The sequence below is a fragment of the Cyprinodon tularosa genome, unplaced genomic scaffold, assembly GCF_016077235.1.
Source record: "Cyprinodon tularosa strain WSP-4 unplaced genomic scaffold, ASM1607723v1 ctg97, whole genome shotgun sequence".
NCBI lineage: Eukaryota > Metazoa > Chordata > Actinopteri > Cyprinodontiformes > Cyprinodontidae > Cyprinodon > Cyprinodon tularosa.
This window is the reverse complement of record NW_024039751.1, coordinates 592,339-613,300: the sequence shown is the minus strand read 5'-3', so window position 1 is coordinate 613,300 and position 20,962 is coordinate 592,339. Positions and strand designations below refer to the sequence as shown.

The 20,962-nt window shown below is 38.1% G+C and overlaps 1 protein-coding gene across 1 annotated transcript; it reads right to left on the bottom strand.

The window, feature by feature from the left end:
- Positions 1–15,998: 15,998 nt before the first annotated feature.
- On the bottom strand, positions 15,999–18,514 carry mc4r (melanocortin 4 receptor). The gene has a single exon (XM_038275600.1). The coding sequence runs from the start codon at positions 18,128–18,130 to the stop codon at positions 17,141–17,143; it is 990 nt and encodes a 329-aa protein (XP_038131528.1). The 5' UTR covers positions 18,131–18,514; the 3' UTR covers positions 15,999–17,140.
- Between the last annotated feature and the right edge of the window lie 2,448 nt (positions 18,515–20,962).

Sequence of the window (20,962 nt, the reverse complement as noted above, 5' to 3'; positions counted from 1 at the left end):
TCATCGTTGACGAAAACAACAGAGCACTGCAGAGAAAAAATGTATCCTCCTGCCCTAATGGTGATGCTAGTATTGAATTGGTCCCCAATATCCAAAATGAATATCGGGGTTTGTGGCCCAATGCTGGCTACTCCCTTCCCCAACTCAAGTCACACTACACTTGCTATGAGGCACCCAGCAGCTAAACTAAGTTCCCTTGATGTCGCTGCAAGGTGTAACTACACCCTCGGCTTTTGACACAGTCTTTCCTCACCCTACAGAAACAGGAAGCTGTAGTCACCATGGTCCATAGTCCAAGCTCTGGCATAGACTGTTGCCATGATACACTGGCTGCTGGAGAACAAATGCTTAGAAAATATAGAAGATGCAAACGGTTACCACACACCTTATGTGGTTTAATAATGCTGCATCAGGTACATCAGCGGTATAGGTAAATCAATGCTTGCTATTGATGTTAACCTTTGAACCTTGTAATAATAAATGATAATATCAAGACTACTTATATAGACCAAACAAAATTAAATTGAGTCCCATTTGAGGGTTTTCAGTTATTACTTCATTTGTAACAAACAATGCAATAAGTTATCAAACAAATACACCTTTGACAAAATTCCGTAAAAATTCAAAAAATATCCACTGGACTGACTTGAAGACGTTTCGCCACCTCTCCAGGACGCTTTCTCAATTCAAATGTCTATTTATTTAGCATTTGTGAATTTATATTTGATGGTTGGTGAGAGAATTTTTCATAAAATCTGATCCAAAAGATAATAACTTCTGCTTTGTCTAGGGTCAAGAGCAAATTCAGGTTCAAGTCAGTCCTAATAACATGCTTGTGGTCAATGTCAATGTCTTGCTTGTAGTCAGTTTCTTTAGGATTTCAGGACAAATAAAAGTTGAGTGTCATCAGCATAACAATGGAAATGAATGCTGTCTAATTCTACCATCTGGGAGCATATATATAGCAAAGAAAATTGGCCTTAGATCTGATCCATGTAGCACTCTTGCAATAACCTTGAAGCTTAAGAGAGATTTATTATTAATATGGACAAACTTAAATCTACCCGACAAATACAATTCAAACCATTCAAGTGCTATTCAAATGCCAAACTCAATGCATTCTCAGTGCTATGGTGAGCTCTAAAACCTGAGTGAAACTTTTTGAAAAGGTCTTTTCAGTGTTACTGCTTACACACTTGTTTAGCAACTATTTTATCAAGAATTGTAGAAACGAAGATTAGATATGGGTCTATCTTTGATCAAGTCATTTGGATCGAGAGAAGGTTTCATAATTAAAGGTTTATTTACAGCTACCTTTAAAACCTGTTGAGGGTGAAGAACTGTCAAATTAGGTTTCAAGGTTATTAAAAGTGTTCAGAAATGACAAGGATGCAAGGAACAAATGTTTGCAATATCAATGCTGTATGTTGGCACAAGGTCCAAAGGTTAGAATGTGTGGGACCATCCTCATTTTGAACAAAGCACATCAAAGCACATCAAGTCAAAGATAGTAAGACACTAAAGGCTCCATTTAAGCTAACCCCTTTTAATGTAGGTGTGAATGTTAAATTCCCCCACCGTAATGACTGTTAAAGAGGAACTGTCCTAATTACATTAAATACTGGGGAGATCATACGTTCTGAAACACAACAGATAGGTAATATTAGGGTGTGATAAACTCACATCATCAATGATAACTATCCTAATATGACCTTTTCTACATTTAACGCCAAATCAGATAAGCCAGGCATGTCCGAAGTCAGTCCTCAAGGGCCATTCTCCTACAGGTATTCAATTATTCTTGGCTTCAGCACAGCTGATGATAAAGATAACAGTTAAGCAAGAGCCTGTTAATCAGCCATCAATGGATTGGCTGTGCAGAAGCAGGGAATGCTCTAAAACTGGCAAGAAAGTTGCACTGTAGGACCAACTTTAGAAATGTCAAATATGCAAGGACTGAAAACTTAGAAACTGTGAGTAAAAATATGGTGGACATTGCAGAGTAAAAAAACAGAAGTGGGTTTGTTTCTTTACAATCTGGTTGGGGAAATTAAGTTTGAGAATAGGTTTTGGCCCCAAGAGCTATAGTTTGCTTTGAAAGATAAAACGGCAAGATACGGGGCTGGGTATCCTGAGGGCAACTTCTGTCTTAACCAGTTACTAGCTGGTTTAATTAGCCTTTGGCCTTTATACCCAGGTCAGAAGACCAATTTCTACCAGTGTTTCCCCTGGCTTTGCCATTCCTAGTCATAGTTAGCCACGTTTCAGGTCCTATCACACATGATTTATGACCTATTTAAGTCTTTCACCTAATTAATTATTCAAACAACTTATTTAGCCTTAGAAGGGAAATACCCATTTTGCGCTGCATTTCCAAACAGCTCGATTCTGACACAATGGGGGCAATTAATTGCCATACACCATTCCATGGCTATGCCTTAATTGTGAGGACTTAAGCCTGGAATGACACCAAGGAATCTTCTGTACACCACATTTCCTACACTGGCGATTCAGACAGGGGTTTGGCGCTTGCTAGGCTCTTTGCATTTTTTAAGGTTAAGTCTAAAGTCATCAGATTCATGCCTCAAGTTCAAGTCATGTGACTTGACTTCATAGCTCTGGTGTGAAATGTATTTTTGTAGAATTTTTCCAACCCTCTACAGAAGGTTCTGACCAGCTGTCTGACAGTGTGGGGTGGAGGCTGCAGTGCCGCAGACCCGAAGAAGGTGAGAAGAGTGGTGAGAACTGCAGAGAGGATCATCTGGACTCCTCTTCCCTCTAAAAAAGACATTTTATCCCAGCGCTGCGTGTCCAAGCCCGTAACATGGAAATGTCATGAGAGCTGCAAAAACAAAATGTCCCCAAAAGTTGTCTAAGTTTAACTAAGTCAGAAGCTCTGAGGCTCATTAATGTTCTATTGTTATTTTGAGAAAGAAAAATGTTTCTCTTTCAATGCTCTTTAAGACTAATCATGTGTTGACTCAGGCAAGCAGCTGCTCTGTTTTTTTAATTTCTTTAACACGTTATGGTCTTACCCTGTAGTCAATTGCTATTGTTCCACAATAACATATTTGACTTTTTACATGAATGGAAACATTGTTGAAATAAAAACATTGTTCCCTGTGGAACAACAAAGGTCATTCTGAGTTCATGAAATGCTTGTACAGAGGTAACAGCAGTTTTGTTTCTAAACAGTGATAAAAAGTAAACATGTAATAATATATTACACCCCAGAGTTTGCAGCTTTCTTGCTGGCTTTATACCATGTTCAAACGTTTGTGACCTTTGAATAAAAACTACTTTAAAACCTGAAGTACTTTCTAAACAAATAATGAGCTAAAAGATAAACCAAATAGTTTACAAGCTAAAATAATGTTATCATTAATATTGTTATGATTTGTAATTATTTGCAAACAGCACAGACACAGACGTACTGTAGTTATTATCTAGTTTATGCTAACTTTTCCTTCTATGAATATAATAAAACCAGTTTTTCATCCAATTGCCTTTCACCTATCTACTTTATCAGTAGTCTAAACATCCTGATTAATGTGTTTATGTTAAAGAAAGGTTTAAATCATTTGATCCATTTTGAAAAGTAAAAGTTATTGTTTGAAGGTTTTACATCTTATTTTTCACACAACTCCTCTACTCAGTTTGGATACCGTTTTTGTATCTCTAGTGACATTGACATATTGTTATTGACTCCTCCTCTGTTTGATGGTCTCTTGTCTAGTCTTTGTGCTGTTTATTTCGATTCTAGACAGTCATTTTGCATCTGGATTTTTAACATACAGCAGATATTGCCTAACTATCCCGCTTAGAAACCTGCAACACTTTCTTACATCCATATTTTCTCCTAAAATCCTTATAAAACCAAGGACTGAAAGTGAGAACTTTCCCCACTTGTTAAACTTTTTAAATAACTAGCATTTTTAGTCTACACAACAGCTGTCACTTCTCTGCTAGAGTTGCATTGATTTAAATGGCTCCCATTCTGGTTTGCTCCTATGTTTAAATGACATCCAACTGAATTTCATCACGGATCCTTGTTTCTATGTGAATACAAACCCTGCAACCTGTATCTAATTTGATCAAATGAAAACCAATAACATCTATTCATATACCCCTATATTAGTTTATCAGAAAGGATATGTGGAACTAAAGAAGAGAAAATGGAACAAATTGCATATGTTTGATTAGCAGGAAGACAAATTAGGTTAAACTGATTTCATTCCTCTGTAATTACATCAAACAGTTTGACATAAATCAGTTGGAGCCCATATTTATTTCACGCATTAAGGCCCTGGTAAAATATGTTAGCATAAAGTCAGGGTTCTACCAAAAGGGCAAATGCACAATAAACACTCCAAACTGTTTTATTTACCCAAGCTTAAATCAGCTCATATATTTAGAACTTTATCATGCAGATTCAGAACCAGGTGACCCCAATATGTCACATACAAGGGTGCATGCTCCTTTTCTGTGCATTCCTCCTGCACATGGATCTGTATCTGTCAGATTGTGTTAAGTTTCACCACTTCGAGGATGGTAATGCACCAGAAGAAATATATTGCTTATGATTGGCTACTGTTTAACAAAATACAGCTTTCTTCCTGGTTCTGGCTACTAATGTTAGCAGATGTACTTGGGATATATTACCCTGACACTAACCGGATGCTAAGATAACAATAGCTCAGCGTAACACCATATTCTGCATCCACAACATATTGTCATTTAAATGGGTTCTGGATGATAATTAGGTCATGACTCTATATGTAGTTGCTTCGAATAAGCAAAAAAATTACAAAAAGAAATATAACTTAGGCAGATTGGAGGAGAGTCCCTGCCTCAAGTGGAGGAGTTCAAGTATCTTGGGGTCCTGTTCACGAGTGAGGGAAGAATGGAGCGGGAGATCGATAGACGGATCGGTGCGGCTGCTGCACCGGTCTGTCGTGGTGAAGAGAGAGCTGAGCGAAAAGGCAAAGCTCTCAATTTACCGTTCGGTCTACGTTCCTACCCTCACCTATGGTCATGAAATTTGGATCATGACCGAAAGAACGAGATCCCGGATACAAGCGGCTGAAATGTGCTTCCTCCGCAGGGTGGCTGGGCTCTCCCTTAGAGATAGGGTGAGGAGCTCGGTCATTCGGTAGAGGCTCAGTGTAGAGCCGGTTCTCCTCCACATCGAGAGGAGTCAGTTGAGGTGGCTCGGACATCTTCTTCGGATGCCCCCTGGACGCCTCCCTCGGGAGGTGTTCCAGGCACGTCCCACCGGGAGGAGGCCCAGGGGACGGCCCAGGACACGCTGGAGAGACTACGTCTCTCGGCTGGCCTGGGAGCGCCTAGGGCTTCCCCCAGCAGAGCTGGAGGAGGTGTCTGCGGAGAGGGAAGTCTGGGAGTCTCTGCTTAGTCTGCTGCCCCCGCGACCCGGTTCCGGATAAAGCGGGAGACGACGAGTACGAGTACGAGTACGAGCAACATATGTAATCACTGTGGATGGAGTCCTCTTAATTTAATCCAAGGGCTATAATGAATAATCAAATTCTTTTAATACGTTTTTTTGTGTTTTCTTTTTTACCAGAACAATGTGAAGGATGAATCCATGTAGATGTTGCTTTTCAAAGTAAATTTCAACCAAAAGAAATGCATAAAATAGACTTTGAAAAGCATGCAAAAACTGTCAAAATGATTGCAATACATGGAAAAGCATTTACCTGTAATTAGTTGCAGATTTCTTCTGTCATTGCTTTTTTTGTCTCCAAACGCACCTAATAACCTTTTCACTTTTTAAAGCATTAAATCACAAATAAAATCTCATTAAAATTCTTTCTGAGAACGTGACCTGAGAGTTTCAGCAAAGCATGATAACTCTCTATTTTTACAAGACTTTCTTACAACTCATTTATTAAATAAACAATTTGCACTAATTTGACGTGAAATTCAAATTTTAAAAGACTTCCACACAGCCTTGTGAAAATAATAATTTCTGCCTGTAACAATCGATCAAAGGTATTGTTTTTTTGCTGTTTGACAGTTTAGCACCAGGGAATTATGGTTTTCTAACCAAGACATTGTACACATTTTCTGTAGCAATCTAAATTAAAGCACTAATTGACCTGAACTGAGGACCTGTCTGGAAATAAATTCCATCATTATTTGCTGTTGCAGGGCATGCCAGGAGCTGAGTAAACATGGGCTAATTTAACGCAAGCAGCTCTGAGCTCGAATCCCCAGAAGCCCTATCTGATAAGGACTGTCAGGGCCAATAGGCGCCTGAGGTAGCAGAGCACTAAAGGACGAAATACCAAGAAAATAAATACAGATACTGTACAGTGCATTCTTCTCCTAAATCCTGTGTAAAGAATAATGCAGCACAACAACAAAGAGTGACAGTGAAGGTTTTTGGTCATATCTGCTGGTTCCTTTCGGCTGAATGGAGCAAGGAAGACAGTGATGCTGAGAGCAGTAGGGCTGTTTCTCTCCAGCACATTAGGATTTAGCAGGTTTGCTCACATAAAGAGGGTATTTGATATGTGAAACCCTGAAGAGCTCTGAGATGAAGCAGTTCATTGCTTTTGCAGAGCTGAAGGGAAGATAGGGTTATGAAAATGTTGGAAAAATGAAAAGAAGTTTGACTTAAGCTATAATATATATAATACATTGAAATTTTATGCATCAACTCAGACAGCCAGTCTGACTTAATAATCTTTTAATTTTGGATCATTTAAGAAATTACAGCTCTTGAGGGTGTTTTGATTGAACCTTTGTAAATAGAAGGGCCATAGAGTTAATTCTCTTTGGAAAAATAAGTATAAAGAGGATAATTTTCATTATAATATGTGCCAATCTGGTTTCTCATTACAGCAGCAAGAAAAATTGTATTACACCATGACAAAAAATCCCATCATGTCTTTTTAGAATTAATCAAGGCAACGCTACAGTCTTGACTTGTGCTGCTTTTGTGCAGTTATATGGAGTATTTTTTTAAACATGTGTTGGTACAAAAAAAAAAAAAAGTTATTTCACCTTGTATGCATTTTTAAATATTAGATTTTTTGGAATTAAAAACAATATAACCTAAATATGACAACGGAATTTTTTTGGTCATCTCTAGTCTTGCTGCTATTTTCATGTATCCATTACTGTAAAAATGGTCACAGCTGTTTATTGATTATTTATTCTCCAGATGCACCGTATTTATATTGTAAAAACACTGTACAGTACAGTATTTTATTTTTTTAAATCTTTTTAACTTTGTCACTTATTATACACTTCTTAATGTGCACATTTGTGTGACTACTTTTGCTATAATCGTTTGCTGCTGTAACGCCACAATTTCCTCATTGAAGGACAATAAAGGGATTTTCTATTCCATTCTGTTCTATTTCTGTTGTTTTCTAAATTACCTTTATAATTGTGGATTTTTTGCCTCAAGCTTCTCTATGTTGATTATTTAGGAAAAAGAACAAAAACTATTACAAAAAACTAATATTTGATGATTAATTCAAAATGAAAAATCACAGACATTATTTATCTCGAGGATAATTTTTAGAATTTCAGCATTTTACAATCCATTTTTAAAATATTTAACAATAAATGCCCTGTCACCACTTATCTCCACCCTTTGTAGATGGAAAAGCCTTTATTGGCATTATGGCAGTGACATTTACCAGGGATAGTCCTTATTTTGGTAATATTAAGACTGATATAACACCTACAGAAGTCTTTGTTAAAACCGAGATATGAGAAAAGATTAGCAGCTTTTTAAAATTTTGATTAACAAAAACTAAACTTACAGTTAGAGAACTTTCCCCAGTGACACGTTCTACAGTTACCTACGTTTTCTGAAAACAACTCATGCAGACTTGATCAAATGAATTCCACAGAAAATCTCTAAAACTGGCTCATAATGTCATGATGGTTCAGACATCAATTTGAAAAATCTGTAACTACAAGTACAAAATATTAAAAGGAAATGGAGAAAACATTTTTATAACAACAAAAGGAAAATATTTGCATCCTAATTTCATATGAAAATAAAAGGTAAGATAATGAAATATTTAACCTGGATGTAATATAGTGATTCCTTTAGTAGAACTAAAAGATAGCTTTGCACATCTTGTGAGCTAAAAGATATAACAACCATATAGTAAAATAAAGCATTTTTATTACATATATAGTTTATATAGTGTCGAAGGGAGAGACAGCCAAGTGCACAGATGAATGTAAAATGAGCAAATAGTTGCTGAGCACAGCACCAGGGTGGAGAGCAGGCCCAGATTCGTCAATATATGCTGGAGTTAGTGGAACAAAATAACAAAATGTGTTGCTGGTATGCAGGAAGAAAAGTAGGGAAATTAAAGGAGAAGTCTGGTCAGGAAGGAATAATTAATGGATCATTATCTATACCTAAAACTAATACGTTTGTGGTGAATTAATGAATTTAGCGTGTGTAAGCCTAGCGTCATTCTCCCCGCTTTACAAGCAAAATCAATGGGAGCTACTTCACACATCTGCAATCAACAACAATTATTGAAGATTTCCAGAGGACTTCCATTGAAATTTGCAAAAGTTATAGTTGCACTGACAATGCCCACGTGCATGGCAGTTGGATGTTGTAATACATCAGGTAAAAGGGAAAAAAAAACAACTTGAAGAGGGAGGGATTTATCATCGAACCTCTGGTTAGAGAAAAAAACATGTCATTAATCAATCACTCTCTGCTTCGGATAGCCAACTGGATGTCACCATCATGGATAATAGCACCATAACACCAGATACAGCACTGGGATTTGCTCAACAGCCGATACCACACCGTGACATCACAAACACGTAGGTGGCAGTAGTGTACTTTGACAAACAGTAGAGCACATTCAAATGAAATTACTCTTAATTAAAAACACTTATCATTTATTGAACATTATGTAATAATTTCTTATTTAAAGTACTTTCAGAAGTTTGAATTTTGCATATGATCGGACTTTTCCTTTAAATATCCGTATGTCCAGGTAATATAGGCTGTATAATTATTCATGTTGTAATAAATCAGGTGAACCCTAAACTGTCAGGAATCCAGTTTGTGTGGGTTGTTTGTGTGTTTCTTCTCTCATCACCACCAGGTGGTGCCCTGTCCTCGTTGGGCCTCGTTGGCTCGTTGGTTCATTACTGGAGGAGTATTTGAGCTGTGGGCTGTCACTACCTCAATGCCAGAGTGTTTGCCAGTTTTGGGTACTCTAGCCAAGCTGAGATTAGCAGAGTCTAACCTGAGCTCTGTTTCTCTGAGTCTAATGAGTTTTTGTCTTTGCTCTTAGGTAGGAAGCCTTCCTGTGCAACTGGATACCTGGACCTTCTCCCCCTGGAAGGGTTTACTGAGTACACACTTAGCAGGGGAAAACCTCCACATGATCTGTTCAAGTTCCCATTGGAAATCCAAGTGACAGTCCGCTCGATTACTCCTCCGGGTCCAACGTATGTCTACCTGTCCGCTCTCCAACGAGTTCCCTTTTCTTCAGATAAACCCACACAGACTGGATTCAAGGATTGACAAGAGCCCTCTCAACCATGAAACCCATTCCAGCATAATTCAAGCCGCAGTCTCATTTCCCACTGTCCCTGAACTGATCTCTGTGATCTCCCCTTCCAGATCCAACCTCCCTTCACATCGCTACAAATAAACCTGTTGAACTTTTCTCCGTGTTCTCCGAGTGGTTTCTCTGCATGTGGGTCAGATTCTTTAAACCGATCATGACATAACCTGTTTTTCCAGAGGGCTAGTTTTAATGTAATAAATTAAAATGGTATTAATTTAACGACTGGGAACCCCCGAAGCAACAGTTTTTACATTAAATACATTTCTGCTTCTATATAGATCATTTTTTTGGTCGTGTGTCAGGATCTTGGCACTGATGGCTGGCTTAATTGCTCATTTAATTCACCTGTCTTATTCTGCCGTTTTTCATCACTGCTCATCTGATCCACCTGTTTCTGCTTCTATTTAAACTGCTTGTTCCAAGCCATCAGCGCCAGATTATTCTTGAGCCTTTGGTGTTGAGAAATTTCCAGCGTTACTAATATTGTTCTGATTGGCTGATCCTGACCTGTTTCTGTATTTGGACTTTAGAACTTGCCTGTCCCTGTTCTTATCTGTTTTCCTGACCTGTCTTCAGATTGTATTTGATTCTATTGATTCTCTGGATCTATTGTTTATAGACAAATCTTATTTCAAAACAGATGTTTGTTTTTTTTCTACATGCAACATGATTTAATTAAGAAAAAAACAAATGCAAATTTGTTTATTTGCTGTTAAATCTAATAGTGGTAAAGAACAGCCAGTTCATGGTCCTTTTTGTGCCTCTGATTCTCCAAGGCCATATTTTCTCTTTAAATGAGCAAAGTTTAGCTTCTTCTAATGTTCCAGGTGTCTCACTGATGGATTTGTTTTATTCTTGGCTTCCCAGCAGAGCCTTTCAAATGCAGACATGTTACCTGCTTATCTGATAAATCATTAATGGAGCAGCTCATGTCAGTGTTAAAGCCTTTGAACTATCCATCCAGTTACTATTCAGTCATTGGAAATATGCTTATACATTTTAAGAAAAGCTTTCCTCGTGCAAGAAGGGTTCTGCTGTTTAATAGCCATATTTATGACATTTGCTCACAGAACATTATCAGATTTGCAATCAGAATCAGCTTTACTGGTCAATTTGTTGCAGAAAAACAGAATTTGACTCAAGTTTTTACTACTTTTACAATATCAACATTAGCTAGATAATAAAAAAAAGTACTTTTTCAGATCCAGAGGAAAATTTAAAGGTGGTTGTAATTCTGAGTTTATTTATTTTTTTTAACAAGTTGAATATAACAGCTGTAGCTATAGTGCTCTATAAAATATTTTGGCGAGAATCATTTTTAGTTGAACAGCAACCAATAATACTGTAGAGGTAAAAAAGTCATTAGAAAAAGGAGACAGTGTTTCATAAATGGGGGAAAGTTCTGAAAGCATTCATTACATTTATGTAACATATGTAACATTGTTTTATTGTATTTTTTATGGAACACTGTGGTCCCAATTTGACCAGCATAATCCGTTTTGTGTCCATCACGTAATAACATCCCAAAGTCAGAGGGCTATCCGGATTTAGCACACCGTCCGGAGCGTTCTTACTGTTGACTCCGCCAAAGTTAGGATAGAATCTCGGAACTAGAGATAAAAGCTACAGGCTTTTGGATTTTAATCCAGCCACCCACTTGTTTTCCAGGACAGGGAAAGGCTTCTTTTCATGATATAGATGAACTCGTGAGGATTATTAAAACATTAATTAATAAAGCAAAATATCACTTTGGGCATAATTTTCATGAGGGGTTAGCAGTAAGACAAAGTTTAATGCTCGGAAAGTGGAATTTGCATAATATAAGCACTTTATGGATTGTATAATAAGATTTTTAAAACTCTTTTACCTGCCATAGGTTTCAAATATGTGGTTTATGAATATATGGCTTAAAGAAGTGCTGAATTCCTTATTATTAAAGGTTTTACATTTAATTGAAAATTTGGTGACATCTTCTTTATGCGCTAAGGGAATCATTTCTGCACAGACTGAAAGGATGAAGATGGTTGTTTTTTTATCTAGTAGTTCTATAAGCTCTATGTTAGGAATCCAGTTTGAGTGGGTTGTTTGTTTTTCTCTCTCCACCACCAGGTGTACCCTGTCCTTGGGCCTCCCTGCACACCTGCGGCTCGTTGGATCATTACTGGAGGAGTATATGAGCAGTGGGCTGTCACTACCCCGGCGCCAGAGTGTTTGCCAGCTTTGGGAAGCCTTCCTGAGTAACTGAATACTTGGACCTTCTTCCCCTGGAAGGATTAACTGAGAACACACTGAGCAGGGGGAAACCTCCACATGATCCGTTCGAGTCCTCTTCGGAAATCCAAGAGACAGTCTGCTCCTTTACTCCTCTGGGTCCAACTCTTGTCTTTCTGTCCGCCCTCCAACGAATTCCCTCTTCTCTGGATTAACCCCCACAAGCTGGATTCAAGGATTGACAAGAGCCCCATCAAACGTGAGTCCCTCACCAGTAATATTCAAGCCTCAGTCAAATTTCCTACGGTCCCTGAACTGATCATTGTGATCTCCCCTTCCGACTTTCCAGTTCCGGCTCACCAGTCCACTGAGTTCCAGATCCAACTTCTGTTATTCTTCTACATTTAATAAACCTGTAAAACTTTTTTCCTTGGTCTCTGAGTTGTTCTCTGCATGTGGGTCTATCGCTTAAAGCTAGTTTGATTTGATTACTGATTATGGGTAAAATATTTTTATATAATAGTATTTCAGCTGTGTCATATTTCATCATTCTATTGTTTCTAATATAGTTGGAAAAGAATAGCATACAGCAGGATTTGTGTTAACCTCATGCAGTTTAGTGAGTTTGCTTTTCTCACTGTGGCATCTTTACAATCTTTTTTTTTTCTTCATCTACAAAGTGAAATTTGTCAGAGGAAATCAAGAACTGCATTTCTGCAAATTGTCCCTTAGTGATTTCCTCTTAAAATAAAGTATTTTTTTTTTAATTTTCCAGTTTCTGCCACTACCTTTGCTAAATTACTAAAGGCTTATTCAGGTGTCCTTCAAGGCTGCAAACAAAAACAAAGTTGGTTTTCTGACAGCCAAATGAAATGGCTTCATTAGACCAAATTGTTATAACACAGAAATACATACTCAACAAAAGGTATTTGTCCCTCACCCTTAAAAAGAACTCTTTCATTATGTCATAAAGTTGCCCAAATTTTTCCAAACATGTTTTCACCTAAACCTCATGAAATCTTGCTTTTTGTCTTTATTCTTTTTAAAATCTGAACGACATAGAAAAGTTACCATTAGATGTGGCTCAGGTTGCATTATGGTTTATTCAAGTCAAAGCGGCAGTGATTCACAGTGTGCACAGATGGAAAAAAAATATAAAACCACATGTTTTTCAGTTTCATGAATCACGTGAGGCCAAGCTGTAAACGGATAACAAGACACCCTGCTTACACCTGTTCTCTTGTGCATGTTGTGAGCTTAGGAATGCTATTCAAGTTTACAAAGGCATACATTCAAAAGGCAACACTTAAAATGGCAGAACTGTACATACTCTTTTTTTTTTTTTCTGAGACATTTGTTTAAGCAGAATACTGTTTCGTTTTTTACATCACAGTGCAACACACTTAAGGCAAATCTCTGAAAAAAGCAACATGTTTCACAGAAAATGTACATGAATAAAACTCTACCCTTTTACACAAATATGATGAAAAATAGACTTATTTATAACTCATGCTTAAAGTGCCAGTTGAAACAACTCATATGTGCAAATTTTCACAAATATCTACACAAACTCACAAGAGCTCTGATGGGAAACAAGCAGATGCTAGAGCTGGATTTCACAGAGTTAGCGTAGGATCTGCTTTAACCTTAAATCACAGTTTAGTGCTAATAACGATACTTAGCGATATTTGTTAAGCTGCTTTGAACAAAGTTGTTTGAAATTATAGTCGAAACCTGAGGGAAACTTAAATAAATCAAAAATGTGTTTTTATTTTATTTAGAAACTGTTAGAGACAGATTGTTTCAAACCCATGAAGTGAGAAAGAGAAAATCTGCCTTTTTTATCACTTTGTAAACCCGTCTTCAAACATGTCAGATTACTGTTTTTTGCTTAATGTTGTGCAATCTTGATTTTCTGAAAACTTTTAACTTTCAAGGCTGTATTTTAACCTGAGAATTAATGAAGCCCCTTTTGTTAATCTTGTATTTCATTCTGAAAGGCTGTTGAAAAGAAAAATAGTTCCACTATAAAGTTTAGAGTCCCTGATATTTTCCTTGTGGGATTAAACCTGGTTGCCTGCTGTGTGTGCATTGTGCAGTCAGACTTCTACACAGCTCCAGCCTTGTACGTATTAGGAGATCCCACCAAGTATTCAGCTTATCAGAATTTCAGCTTGTTAAACTAAATTAGATTAATAAATAAACTCAAATCTTTTTTTGTTTTTGCAGAGGAAAATGTTGCAACACCCTTCCCCTTATGAGCTAGTAGTTTCAATATTCACTGAGATGATTCTTGTAGCCTTACCATCTATGTGATCAGTCTGAGGAAAGTTTGGTCCAGTCCTGCCTCCCGGCTGTGAGATGATTGAGCAGCCCGTTTTGAGTCACCCCTCAGCATATTATAGACATCATGAGCAGGACTTTGAATAGACACTGGACTCCGCTTTTCTCAAATTTTAGCCAATTAGTGGTATGTTTTAGTTACACTTCACCCCTCAGTTGTTAATAAAAGATCTCAGGCTCCCTCTGATACCAGAGAAATCAGAGGGAATTCATGGTGGATTGAGAGCTGGAGAGGCTCAGCCCTAGAAAAGCAAATCATAACACTCCTAACTCCATGCTCCACAGCTGGTATAGGAGATATTTTCTTGAAATGCTGTGCTTGGTTTATTTCAAACACTACCCAATCTGCTTTGATGGTCAGACCTGTGCATGTTAGCAGTTGTTTTAATTGTCCTCCACTTGTCGACCTTTTTTATAGGCATAGGGAAGCTGATTAAAAGCTGTTAAAATCGATAATAGATCCCTACACTGCAAAACATTTGAATCAAAGTCAGTGATTTTTTCTTGAATTAAGTATATATTTTTTTTCTTGAATTTAGGAGGTAAGTGAGACACTTTGCCAAGGGAAAAGAAAATGTACATTTAAAATAAGAAGAGTACAACAAATGTAGTTTCTTATTTTAAGTGCATAATATCTAAAGACATTATTGTAAGGCTAAACATACCCATTCCATCAAATTAAGGTTAAATACATTTATATTAATAATTCTTTACTTATTTTAAGATCATTTTAGCAGTGCATGGCTTTCACACTCACTGCAGCATTAAGGGGCACCAAACAAAGTGTCTGAGGATTAAATGGCGCAAACCTCCCTCAGAATGCTCAGGTAAGTTTTTCATCATCATGTCCATTTAAAGCAACTGTGTGACTGTAGCCCTTTTAAATGGGGATAAATATAAGGGTGTTCTAATTAATTCCTTAACCAAAATATTTCCTTAATTAAACTTTATGAACGATTATATAAGGTTTTCAATTCAGTTTATTATATTTTCAACTATTTTCTTGTTAATATTTACATTAGAAACTAATTTCTTCACATAACTTGTATAAATCTGTCCATGCTTTGCTAATTTTAGGTTTACTCTGTACGATATACAAGTGAAAACCTTTGAAAGGTATTGCCCTAAATTCAAGCAAACCAAGGTTTTCTTGTCTGATGTTGTACTTAAATAAAATCTAGTTTAGGCTAAAAAGCTTTTCAGAGTTACTGTGACTACAAAATGTGTTCTTAATGACCCATAATACAGTTTGAAATTCACTTTTTTTGCTTTGCAACTAAAACACCCAAAATGAAATAAACTCTAACGCAGAAATATGTGATTTTTACAAAAAAAAAAAAAAACAAGAATCAAACATATTTTTAAAACCTTCAACCAAAATCAAACTAAAAAGATAAATTTGATTTGACAACTATCAATATTCAACAAGTTTCAGTAGAATGTGTTAAACAGAAATAAATTAGAGCCCACCTACAGACTTTTTATAATAAAAACTATAAATGAAGGCTAGTTGAATTGAACCAAAAGGCTAAAAAAGTCAAAAATTTTGCCAAGGCTTTACAAGATTTGTTTTCTAGTTTTACAAGAACTCACTTTGGCTTTTAAATTAAATTAAAAACACCAAGAAAACCCCCAGAATTTAGCGGTTAAATCCAGTTTCACCAATAAAAAAGCCCCTCCTTTGGTAAACAGAACAAAAATCCCTCAAATTTAAAACTTATGATGCCCTTATACAATAATTATCATTGACTGTTTTACTTATTATGCACAAATATGCATGTTATGTTTTTTTTTAAAAGGCTGACTTATTTCTTTGAATCCGAGTTTGAAATTTGTAGCAGCTGTGCATTGTTTTTTTTTTATGATGTTAATCAGCCTTTCATTTACAGCGTCTCACTCCTACTTTCTTCTTTCACCCCTCTATCAAATATGAATGCTTCAACAAGCCTGCTGGTACACCTGAATTTCCCTATTCTGGGACAATAAAGGTAATTTCTATCAATGTTGTATATTTCTAAGGTCATATGATGACCATATATACAATGCAACATCACCATTACCTCATAATTGTAAGTTATGATCGTCTTACAAGGCAATGCTTTGATTTCCACATGAGGCAATGTTTTGATGATGTTATGAAAGGCAATGTTTAGTTCTTCTTATAGAGTAGCGTTGTGGTGCCTTAAGGGGCAATGTTATTATCTCCTTATAAAGCAATGTTCTGATTGCCTCAGAAAGTAATGGTATGATTAGTTTATACAGCGATGGCATTGGCTTTTAAGGCAATGTTGTGATTGTTGGATTACCCAGTTATGATTGCCCTTAATTAGAAAATGAATGATGATTACTTTACAGGTTATATTGGTGATTACCTTGTTAGGCAATGTTATGATTGCCTTTTTAACCTATAAGGGATTATTATGATGAAAGCAAAGACTAATTTTATAATCAAATCAAAATTATGAACCAATTCTAAGATCGCCTTATAAGGTAATGTTTCAGGGTATTTTTTTTATAATGGAATGTTGTGACCACCTTATAAGGCAATGTTTTGATCTCCTTATAAGGCAATGTTTTGATCTCCTTATAAGGTGATGTCTTCTTTCCATTCTCATCACATTGCTCTCATTTTAAAGTAATCAAACGATGTGCAATGTTTTCAGTTTTACAGAGGATTATTCTCTCACACAAAGTTAAATCTTCATCTCATTCCTAGCTGTCTAATGTGCTTTAAATATAACATATACAATGTCTTTTTCCAACTGTGATGCTGGAAAACTACCATTCCAGTCTTTACATTCATAGAACACTTAACAGATAGTTACTGCAGAATAACAGCAGCATCCACAGATATATGCTCTATGTTACTGCAAGCCCGTCTCACTTATAAGCATTTACTTTGTCGATCATTTACAGCAGACCTGGAGCACAGCACTGGACACTGACTACAGCAGAAATACCTGAAGGGAATCTCGTCGCTCTCTTGGAGCTCCTTACAGGAAGCTAAGACACAAGAGAGCCTGCGAGCAGCAGAAAATCTCTTTGAAGGTCTTCCTCATCTCCTGGCTGCGAAAAGCGTAGATGATGGGGTCAATGACAGAGTTGCACATGATGAGGATGAGGTACATGTTGAAATGGGACATGAAGCAGGTGCAGTAGGGGTTCCTGGGGCAAGTGATCATGAGGATGAGGTGCAGAAAGAAGGGTGCCCAGCACACCACAAACACCCCAAGCAGGATGGTGAGGGTAATGGCACCTTTCATGTTGGCTCGCTGCTGGATGGGCGCGTTGCCCGGCAGGGCCGCAATGCGCTTCATGTGCAGGCGGGCCAGGAGGAACATATGCACGTACAACGACGCCATGAGGACCAGCATGGTGAAAAACATGGTGATGAGGCAGATGAGCACAGTGGTGCTCTCTGAGTAGATAATGAACAAGATGCCAGAGACGGTGCAACACGTCCAGATGCTGCCAATGACCAGCATCGCTCGCCGGATGGTGACAATGTTGTGGTATCGAAGTGCGTAGAAGATGGTGATGTAGCGGTCGACGGCGATCGCAAGCAAGCTGCAGATGGAGGCCAGCAGAGAGCTGCAGATCATGGAGTCAAAGACGTTGTCCATGCTTTTGATCAGCGTGACAGGGATGGTCAGGGTGCCTCCATTGATCAGTGCTATGACAATAGTCTCTGAGGCGTTGGAGACACTAACGAGCATGTCCGCAACAGCAAGGCTGCAGATGAAGAAGTACATCGGGGAGTGAAGGTTCTTGTTTTTGATGATGGCAGCAACCACCAGGATGTTCTCCAACAGGCTGATGATGCCTAGAGTAAGGAACACCTCAGTGGAAATCAGCAGCTGTTCGTAGCATCCAGCAGAGGAATCCTTCTCCTCTCCAGATAAGTCTTTGTCTGCCAGAGTTCCAGAGCAGAGACTCCTGTTCAGGTAGCCAGGGATCAATCCTTGCTGAGCTGTGGAGTTCATGTTGACTTCTTCCACCTCCTTTGGCTTAGATCTTCTTCTCTTTCTTGTAAAAAGTCTTAAAGCTCAGCACATGTGGCTTTGAAACATCCTCAATCAGAAATGATAACAATGTCTAACTTGTGTATATTCTTCCCTTTATCATCTTTCAGTCTTTCCAGGAGAAATTCAGCTCCTCCTCAAACATCTGCCGTTGTTTTATTCTCTACCAAAAAAAACAATCCTGCTGCTTTGGTGTAATGAGAGGCGACAAGAAATGTTCACTAAAACAAGGTGAGGAAGATAAGAAGAGAGGAAACCAGGCGAGGGTGGAAAATAATCAGCTGGATCCAGAGAAGCAGAGTGCAGCAGCTTGTCGTGTGACTGATCATCACTTCACGATGGCTGTGGTCTTTTCCTGGTCTCATTTTCTCTCCCTCTGCTGAGGTACCACACACACACCCTCAGACCATCCTATCAGCTCACAGATAAAGAGGGAGGAGGAGGAGCAAAGTTTGGGCTGACGCATGACTGGAGCTTTTAAAGATGAATTAAATGTTTCACCTATTCAAAACCTTTCAGAAATGTGGATGGGTAATGTGGTCAAGGCATTTAGCAAGCGGCAACATTTTGCCTATCACGTTCCATCCTATACAGTAAATACGTATGCAGTTATTGTAATTTCTTTGGCTGCTAAATGCTGAGGAAACAGCAGTTTGTTTCTGTCTCAGTTTAAAGAAATTAACAATCAAAAATTTATTGTAGAAACCTGCATTGATTTTGCCAACAATATTTTTTCAACTCATCATTTCTTCTAATAAAAGAAACAGTTGGACAGTTTTCATAATTGACAGAATAGAAAAAAACAAATATGAGGAAAAGCTCTACTGAGATAATTTCATCTTTGTTTCTAATTAGTTGTTGATAAGTCACTGGGTTTGTCAAAATCTCAAATACGCAGTTGTTTTCTCAGGAGGCTGAACTAAGGTGAAATAGGGTGAGACCATAAGCCTACCCAGTGTCCAAATCATGGCGGCACCTGGCAGCAGGACCTCATACAGCTCTATACATCTCCACAGTAGGGGTGCTTAATGTGTTAATTCCCCAGATGCTATTCAGACTGTCCTACTGGTTGTGTGTTAGAACAACAAATGAAAGTGTGAATTGAGCTAAAATCATGGTCAAACAGATAACTTTGTATATATTTAGAATAAATTCACAACAACTTCCCTTCAAAATCTAAGAATTTATTAACACAATCATGCTGCTCCAAGTCAAACATATTTCAGATAACATATCTTGACTAAACTAGTGAAACTCAAGTAAACTAGGCTACTCTGTAAAAAGAAGTGGGGAAAAATGGTTTAAAAACATATTCAATAAAATTATGCAATTATATAATCATTTAGCGTGTTTTTTATGTTTAAGAACCAAAGTTTATTTTGAAGAATTTGGAATTTGGTCAAATTAGCTTTTGGCCTATTTACAACAATTGGAATATGGTCAGAATTTATAATGATAAGAATATGTTTAAACCAATTCACAATGAAAGCCAAGAGGTAATTAAAGCATTATTTGGTGAATAATGTTTTATTAAATCTCAATCATAAATAAATAAGCTTTAGTTAATTAATCCTTAACCATTTTAGCTAGGAGCTAGCTAAATGATTTTTGTTCATAATTCGGTAATCAAAATTTAATGAGAAAATGAGAAAACACATGAAACACACACCTTGGTATGAGTGTGATGTGACATTGACTTGGGCTGCATAAGGGTTGCAGGAGCTTGAGTATCCGAACAGCAGGCAAACCGTAATTCTCCTCACAAATGGTGCTGAGCGGCGGAATAGTGGTTAGAGCACTGCACTTAGCACCCACAGGTTCTGAATTCAAGTCCCACTCCCACAGACTGCCACTCTGGTTCCCTGTGCAAGACCATTACCCCTTGCTCACACGGGCTCCGGTGCGGTTACCGAGCCGACGGAGACCGCAACTCCCGCACACCCCCTCTCACACCGCCCTTTCGACTACGGTGCGGTGCGGCTCTGCGGCTCCGGCAACAGGTCCGGAGATTTAACTCGTGAAAACAGAAGTTCACTTGAGTTCACGTAACTTCACGCGATAACATGGCCCAAATAAGGATATTTGCGTGAGCTTGTTGCGGAGGGCTCCGGCACGCCGCAAGGATAGCTTTCTTGCTGAATTTTCTGCAGCGCCGGAATGTCTCGGTAACCGCAGCTGGACAGCTCAGCAGCCGGTGAGGGGGTTTACGTCTTTTTAATGACTTGGAATCACTGCGGCGCCACACCCACCGCACCGCAACAGTAAGACCGGAGTCGGTGTGAGCCGGGGGTTAAACCCACACTGCTCCCCGGGCGCCGCACAGTGGCAGCCCATTGCTCCCCAAGTGGATGGGTCAAATGCAGAGGGTCAGATTGATAAAGTTAAATATTATTATTAACCCAATGGATATATCAATATAGACATTGGTTATCAGGGCTGTCAACTGTCGCCCACTGATCGTGAGACTCCCATATTTCAGTGTCTTCATACTCTCACACTCCATATCCCCAAATTTTTCACACTGAAAAATGATAGAATAAGGAAGTGGCCAGCGGTAAATCCAACACAATGGGAGCATTCACTGCCCTGCTCTCACCTTGTGCTGCCAGATGGAACTGAGGTGTTGTCAAACAGCAGCACCGCATGGAGAGCAAAGCAATGACCGCTGAAGTTGAACTGAGCGGAACTTCTCTGTGAAATCACGACCTGGAAACCAGTCAGAGACTAGTTGTAGGTGAAGCCTTTTTCACTTAAAATGGAATACAGAGATAAATAATGTTAACAAAGGTAGAA